Below are 7576 nucleotides of genomic sequence, written 5' to 3'. Positions count from 1 at the left end.
GCTGTGCTTGGCAGCCTCGGAGAGGTCCCCGAGATAACCCCGCTGCCAGCCGCGGGCCCGCCCGTCCGGGAACTGTCTAGAACAACCGCCGGAGAAGTCGCCGGGGTTTTAGGGGCTTTTGTTCCCCTGCGGTGCGTTGGTGCTGTGCGCGCACCGCAGGAGCTGCCAGGGCGCGAGGGCTCGGGTGGCCGCTCCTGCCCGTGGCCGTGCCCGCGCTGGCCCCCTGCCTTGGCCGTGCTGGGGACGGAGGAGGCCCGGGGGCTTCCCCCCGCTTTGCGGCCCGATGGCGGTGGGCTACTGAAACCCTGGTGCCTGCTGCTCTCCTGCTGGGCCCCTGCGGCCACGGGCTGGCTCCGGGGGGCTCTGCCACGGGAAGCGGGAGAGGGGCCGGGTCCTGGCCCGGGGTCCTGCTGCCGGGGCTCCTCGCCGGGCTGGCTCGGTGCTGGCTCCCGCACGGTCGAGCGCCGGAGCGAAGGCCTGGGTGGGTCCCTGGGGGGTTTCTCTCCTTCGTCCCCTGGAGCCGTGGTCCTGCCCCAGCTGGGACCCCCCAGGGCTCCCCCCAGTGTGGGTGCTCAGTCCCCGGGGGGCTTCACCCACCTCCCTCTCCCCCTGCCCAGCCCCTGCCTTGCCCCGGGTCCCCCCCACTGGCCCCGAAGCCCCCAGCTCGCCAGCGCTGCCACCAGCCCCGGGCACTGTCCCCGCGCCCCGTCGCCCCCCGGCTCAGCGCCCCGGGCTCCTCCGTCCCTGGGGTGCCCACGGCCGCTCGCCCGTGGGCACGGGGGGATGCGGGGCAGGGTGGGGGGGACGCGCGGGGTGCGGCGAGGCTGGGCCTGGAGGGACGTGGGGCAGGGGACGGGGGGGGGACGGGGTGTGCAGAGGGCTGTGGGGCACAGTTGGGGGGCCCGGGGGGCATGGGCCAGACATGGGGGGGGCATGGGCCACGGGGGGGGGATATGGGCCACGGGGGGGGGGGCATGGGCCACTGGGGGGGGGCGTGGGCCACGGGGGGGGGATATGGGCCACGGGGGGGTAATATGGGCCACGGGGGGGGGGCGTGGGCCACGGGGGGGGGGGGGTCATGGGCCACGGGGGGCTCTGGGAAAGGCGGGAGGGGGCCGGGGGGCGCGGTGCGGGGCCCGGTGCGGGGCCGGCCCCGGGGCGAGGGCGGCTCCCGGTGAGTCACGGCGCTCCCGCCCCCGGCCCCCCCGGCCGCCCCATAAAAGCTCCGCCGCCCCGGAGGCCGCCGCCCCATGGCTGCGCTGCGCCCCGCCGGTACGGGCGCCGCGGGACCGGGGGCACCCGGGAGGGGGAAGGAGCCCGGTGCCGGGGCGGGGGGCGCCGCTCCGGGGGTGCCGGGCGGCGGGGGGTGCCGGGGGGATGCTGGGGGGGGGCACCATGAGCAGCTCCGGGGGTGCCGGGGGGATGCTGGGGGGGGGGTGCTGGGGGGGGGATGCTGGAGAGGGGGATGCTGGGGAGGGGGATGCTGGAGAGGGGGATGCTGGGGAGGGGGATGCTGGGGGGGGGGGATGCTGGAAGGGACCATCCCAGGCTCGGGGGATGCTGCAGGGGGATGCGGGGGGGGGGGGGATGCTGTTAGGGACCATCCCAGGTTTGGGAGATGCTGAGGGGGGGATGCTGGGGGGAGCCGTGCCGGGCTTGGGGGGAGCTCCCCGGCGTGCCCAGCACCGAGCCCCATCTCTGCCCGCAGGGACCCTGGGACCCCCTGCCCGGCTCCTGCTGCCCCTGCTCTGCTGGGCCCTGGCCTCCCGCTGCACGGGTAAGTGGGGGCTGCTGGGGGGCCGGGGTGGGGGAGGCCGGCTCCTGGCTCTGTGCCCCCCAGGGGGGCTGTGCGGGGCCGGGGGATGAGCCGTGTCCCCTCCGCAGGACCCTGCCCTCCCACCCGCCCCGGATATGTGGGGCTCGGGGGCAGCCCTCGTCCCCCCACCTCACCCTGCTCTGCTCCCCCAGGTGCCATGGCCCTGCGGCCCCCCAGCATCACTGCCCTGCGGATGCCGGCAGAGCCCCTCCACCCCGGTGAGTGACCCCCGGGGCCATTGCGGGGTGGCCTGGGCATGGGGGGCTGCAGTGAGACCCCCAGCTGGTGGGGGCACAGGGGGGCGGCTCCCGCACCAGCGGGATTCATCCTCCACCCTCTGGGGCTGTGCCTGTGGGCAGGAGCAGCGTGGCCGGGGGGCACCGGGGACCCTCGCAGCCCCCCTGACCCCCACGTCCCCTCCGGCTCCAGGCGAGAGCGTGACCATCTCATGCGAGGCGGTGAGCGGCCTCCCCGAGCTCACGCTGCTCTACTGGCTGGGGAACGGCTCCTTCGTGGAGAAGCTGCACCCGGACGGGGCCGTGTGCGAGGGGACGGTGCTGTGAGTACTGGGGTCGGGGGGTCCCGGGGGCAGCGGGGCTGCACGGGGCTCTGGGGCTGGCAGGGAGGGCTAGCCCTGGCTGGGGCAGGGACCCCAGGTCCCCCAGCCCGGGGCGGGTCACAGAGCCGGGGGTGGGTGCTGACGGGTCCCTGCTGGGTCTGCAGAGAGGAGCCGCGGGGCTCGGGGGTGACCCTGCGCCGCGACCTGCACTTCGGCTCCTTCGGCGCCCGGCACCTGCACACCAACTTCACCTGCGTGGTGCTCAGCCCCCTCGGCGTCGATACCAGGGAGGTGCGGTGGCTGCCCCCGGCCCCGGCCCCAGCCCCTGCCGAGAGTGGGGGACTGGGCTGAGACCGGGGAGCAACTCGTGACGGGTGAGCGCCCCGCGGTGCGGGTCCCCGCTCCCATGGCCCCGCACCTCTGCGTGGGGACGTGATGCCTCCGCAGAGGCCAGTCTCCGTGCCCCACCGTGGGGTCCGCATGGCCCCACGTCTGCCGGCCCCGCTGTGCGTGGGGCCCCTGGCACCCCTCCCCGAGCCGGGAGCGCTGCCCGGGCCGGCCCTGGGACCCGCCTGCAGCGGGCTGTGGGGACCCCAGGGTTGATTAAAGCACATCAAGGCTGCCTGGTGTCACCCGTGTCCTGGGGACGGGGCTGCCCGTGGGTGCAGAGGGGTGAGGAGGGAGGGAGAGGAGGTGGCCCTGGTGCCCGCAGAGGGCCGGATCCGTCCCTGACCCCCTCCGTGCCCGGCGAGGGGCTGGAGAGCCAAGGATAGCCCGGGTCCTGCCCCGGGGGTGCCTGGCCCCATGGCTGTGCCCAGCCCCGGAGGAGGAGGAGGGTGCACAGGGACCCCCGGGGGGGTCAGGGCTGTCCCCTGGCACGGCGCTGTGGAGCCCCACGTGCTGCTCCACGGGGCAGCCCCCCACCCGTCTTGTCCTGGCAGGGCCCTGCTCCCGGGCACCGGGGCTGGGGTGGCCGGTGCCAGCCCCCTCCCTGCTCCCTCAGGTGCTGGGGGGCTGCAGGCAGCCACGGGACAGGCAGGGGAACAGACCCCAGGAGGAGACACCCCCCCCCCCCGGACCCCTTGAGCAGGACCCGGGGCTCAGGCATCGCTCTGCGGGATGCTCTGGATGCAGGAGGGCTGGCGATGGCGGGGGGGGGGGGGGGAGGAGACCCCGGCTGCAGCCCCCCCGAGCTGCCCCCAGCCCGGGGAGCCGCAGAAAACCCCTGGAGACACTGCGGGCCCACAGCAAGTCTTTATTGCTCTGGGAGCCAGGGAAAGGCGAGCAGCGGAGCAGCCGGCTGGGCAGGGACACCCCCAAAAGCAGCCCTGCTGTGTGCCCTCGGTCCCCATCCGCACCAGCCCCCGTCCCTGGGGCAGCCCCTTGCAGACCCCCACGCTCAGCTGCATCCAAAAGCGCCGGCGGCGGCTCTGCAAAGGGCCGCGTCCAGGCTCCGCTGGTGTCGCGGGGCTGCCGGTGCGTCCCGGGGCCTGTGGCACCACGGCGGGGCTGAGCTGGGCAGAGGCGGCCGCCACGCGGGACCCTGCAGCGGGGCCGTCCCCATGCCCCCAGCCCCTCCTGCCGCCCCGTCCCGTCCCGCCGTCTCCGTGAAGCCGGTGGCTCCCATTCCCAAGCCCTTTTCTGGGCCGGGCTGCTGTGGCAGCGGTGGCGTCGCGGCTCAGAGGCCCCAGGCGGCTGCCAGGGCCGTGGCTGCCAGGAGGAGCCCCCAGAGGCGCGGGCGGTCCCCGAGGATGCTGCTGCCTGGGGGTGGTGGAGAGGGGGGTGAGGGGCAGCCGGGGGGACAGGGGGGCCCCGCCGGGGTGGCCCTCCCCGGCTGCAGCGGGGGCTCTGGGCTCACCTGCGCTGAAGACGCACGGCCGGTCCTTGCATCTCTTCTCTGCCAAAGAAACCAACTCTGTCTGCACGGCTGCTGCACGCTCCGCACCGCACCGCACCGCTCCTCGCCCCGACCCAGCCGTGCCATGCCGTGCCGTGCCATGCCATGCCATGCTTTGCTGCGCCATGCTTTGCTGCACCATGCTGTGCTATGCCATGCTGTGCTGTGCCATGCTTTGCTGTGCCATGCCGTGCCGTGCCGTGCCGTGCCATGCCATGCCATGCCATGCTTTGCAGTGCCATGCTTTGCTGTGCCATGCTTTGCTGCGCCATGCTTTGCTGCAGAGGTCCCCCATTGCAAACCCCGGGCAGAGCAGCTGGGAGACGTGCAAGGCAAGCTCCCCCCATCACCCTCCCCACGATCGAGCCCCCCCTTTCCCGGCAGAGCTGGTGGGACGGGGCCACCCCCCACCCCCTGGCCCCTGCACCCCGGCGGTGGGGAGGAACCTTCCCGCGGGGACGTCACCTTGCACGAACACGCAGTTGTAGGTGCTGTTTGTGCCCTGCGAGCGGAGCTGGATGAGGGCTCTGTCCCCATCACGGGCGACGTTGGTGACGTTGAATCTCTCGAAGGGCGGGATGAGGACCTCCTCCTCCGTGGGGAAGTAGGAGAAGTCCTTGATGGGGACGCCGTAGCAGGTCTCCACCGTGAAAAAGGTGTCCTTGCCAAAGCGCTCGGCCTTCTCTTGGACAAAGGAGGTGGAGGTGAAGTGGCCGAAGCGGATGGATTGGTTGTGCTGGGCGGTGAAGCGGATGCCATCCACACCCCGGTAGACGTTGTGGCAGCGCTGGGGCCGGGCGTCCCGCAGGGCACGCAGGGCCTCGGTCAGGAGGAAATGCATCACCTTGAAGTCGAAGGCGCCCAGGTATTGCTGGCGGGAGCGCCCGGCCTCGCGCACGGCTGCGTTGAACTCCTGGTACAGGTTGCTATGCTGGGTGTACGCCAGGAGGGCGATCGCGTGCTCCGGCCGCAGCGCTGGTGGCTGGGGGATGTGGTCCTGCTTGCTTTGCCATTTTTGGGTGGCATTGATCCAGGCCTTGGCATAGACGCTGTTTTTGGCAAACTCAGTGCGGTTGAGCTCCTTCAGTTCCTCCTCCATCATGCGGCTGCAGCCCCGGTACTGGTCGTCGAAGGAGGTGGGGGCCATGTCCAGCGCCACCTCCTTGATGGAGTTGAGGTCTCGCCGGTGCAGGGGGCTGCCGGTGGCCAGGGTCCCAGCCAGCAGCACCAAGCCCAGCGCCAGATGCTCCATGGTGGGCAGAGCCGCCCCGAGGGAAGCCCCCAGCGGCTGTGGTGCCTCGGGCAGGGAAGCAGCCGGTTCCTCCGCAAGCGGCTGGGGAGGCGGTGGAGCGAGAGCAGGGTCAGCTCGGGGAGGGCAGCGGGGCCTGGGAGGGGGCTGCGGGGAGAAGCAGGGCAGGCTGGGGGAAAGCACCCCAGGTGCATCCCCCGCCAGGGGCACCCCCTCAGCACACGTTCCGCCACCAGCCAAGACCCCGATCCCGTTCCCTGCGTTAACCCCTGCCAACAGGCGCGTGTCCCCAGCGCCTGGCAGCACGGCCCCGGCAGCCCGCAGCTCTGCGGCGTCACCCCCAGGAGCAAACCCCCCGGAGCCCCAGCGAGAAGCGTTACCTGCTCCCCGTGGCAGGCGGGGGGTCGGGGTGCTGCTCCCCAGCTCCCGCGGCACCCAGCCCCTCGGCGCCCACCCGCTGCCACCTGGAGAGGCGAGAAGTGGCCGCTGTTTTTATAGCAGCCCCGGCTGGGATCGCTCAGGCGCAGATCCAGACCCCACCTCCATCCTACCGGTTCTTTTTACTGTCCGTGTCGCAGAGGAGCACAAAGTCCAGTTACGCAGGTGATGTAACCAAAATGCCCAATGTCTCCATCAGCTCCTGTAATTCTGTTTTATTACCTGGAGTCTGCCCCTTCTCCATAGCTGACAGGGTATTGTCAGGCACCGCAGTTCCTCCAGCTCTCCCCCAGGCTCCCAGGAATTTAACTTCTTGTCCGGGACCTTGGCATTTAGAAGGTGGCATATCTAGCCCATTCTTAGTCAACAGGTTCCAGATGGCTCCCATCGCTTGCCCTACCTGGTCTCTGTCATCTCCACCAACTCAGATATCCTCTGTCGATTGATATATGTGGATGCCTGATGGCACTTCCAGAGCATCAAGAAGTTTGTCTAAGGTGTTGTGGGCAATAGCGGGAGTTGTATCCTTGTGGGAGTCGATTCACGGTATGTCGTGTCCCTTCCTGACGGCTGAGCCCAGAGCGTGGTGGTGAATGGAGTCAAATCCAGTTGGCGGCCGGTCACCAGTGGTGTCCCCAGGGCTCGGTGCTGGGGCCGGTCCTGTTCAACATCTTCATCGCTGATCGGGACGAGGGGATGGGGGGCACCCTCAGCCAGTTTGCAGGGGACACCCAGTCGGGCGGGAGCGTTGATCTGCTGGGGGGCAGGAGGCTCTGCAGAGGGCCCTGGCCAGGCCGGGGCGATGGGCCCAGGCCCCGGGGTGAGGGGCAGCAAGGCTCAGGGCCGGGTCCTGCCCTGGGGGCACAGCAACCCCCGGCACCGCTGCAGGCGTGGGGAGGAGCGGCTGGGAGCTGCCCGGCGGGAAAGGGCCTGGGGGTGCTGGCCGACAGCCGCTGGACATGAGCCAGCAGGGTGCCCAGGTGGCCAAGAGGGCCAGTGGCACCCTGGCTTGTGTCAGGAACGGTGTGGCCAGCAGGAGCAGGGCAGGGATGGTCCCCCTGCGCTGGGCACTGGTGAGGCCGCCCCTCGAATGCTGTGCTCAGCGCTGGGCCCCGCACCCCACGGCGGCCATGGAGGGGCTGGAGCGTGGCCAGAGCAGGGCAGCGAGGCTGGGGCAGGGGCTGGAGCACAAGGCTGGGGAGGAGCGGCTGGGGGAGCTGGGGGGGCTCAGCCTGGAGAAGAGGAGGCTGAGGGGAGCCCTCATGGCTCTCTGCAACGGCCTGAAAGGAGGCTGGAGCCGGGGGGGTCGGTCTCTGCTCCCCAGGAACAAGCGATGGGACGAGAGGGAATGGCCTCAAGCTGCGCCAGGGCAGGGTTGGGTTGGGTATGGGGAAAAACTTCTTCCCCCAAAGGGCTGTCAGGGCCTGGCCCAGGCTGCCCAGGGCAGGGGCTGAGTCCTCATCCCTGGGGGGATTTAAAAGCCGGGGAGATGTGGTGCTTGGGGCCATGGTTTAGTGGTGGCCTTGGCAGTGCTGGGTTAACGGTTGGACGCGATGATCTTAAGGGTCTTTTCCAACCTTGACGGTTCTGTGATTCTATGGTTCTATGATTCCCAAG

At 71.2% G+C, this 7576-nt stretch overlaps 2 protein-coding genes across 3 annotated transcripts; one reads left to right on the top strand and one right to left on the bottom strand.

Annotated features, from left to right (window-relative positions):
• Window positions 1-1707: 1707 nt before the first annotated feature.
• Window positions 1708-2726, top strand: IL18BP (interleukin 18 binding protein; the record flags this gene model as incomplete). Its single annotated transcript, XM_082304956.1, has 4 exons — window positions 1708-1777; window positions 1969-2034; window positions 2246-2375; window positions 2540-2726. The coding sequence occupies exons 2-4, from the start codon at window positions 1974-1976 to the stop codon at window positions 2724-2726; spliced, it is 378 nt and encodes a 125-aa protein (XP_082161082.1). The 5' UTR covers window positions 1708-1777; window positions 1969-1973.
• Window positions 2727-3593: 867 nt separating this feature from the next.
• Window positions 3594-6064, bottom strand: ART1 (ADP-ribosyltransferase 1). Of its 2 annotated transcripts, none has more exons than XM_082333124.1 (4): window positions 5902-6064; window positions 4738-5668; window positions 4234-4272; window positions 3594-4136 (listed from the first exon to the last, which is right to left on the bottom strand). In XM_082333124.1, exons 2-4 carry the CDS (start codon window positions 5522-5524, stop codon window positions 4054-4056), a joined length of 909 nt encoding a protein of 302 aa, XP_082189250.1. In that variant the 5' UTR covers window positions 5525-5668; window positions 5902-6064; the 3' UTR covers window positions 3594-4053. The 2 variants fall into 2 exon arrangements, with proteins under 2 accessions (XP_082189250.1, XP_082189249.1); XM_082333123.1 differs by having other exon boundaries at window positions 4738-5605; window positions 5902-5975.
• Window positions 6065-7576: the final 1512 nt, after the last annotated feature.

Source organism: Platalea leucorodia (genome assembly GCF_965183815.1).
Source record: "Platalea leucorodia genome assembly, chromosome: 2".
Lineage (NCBI taxonomy): Eukaryota > Metazoa > Chordata > Aves > Pelecaniformes > Threskiornithidae > Platalea > Platalea leucorodia.
The sequence above is the reverse complement of the archived record's forward strand: the minus strand, read 5'-3'. Positions and strand labels throughout refer to the sequence as shown.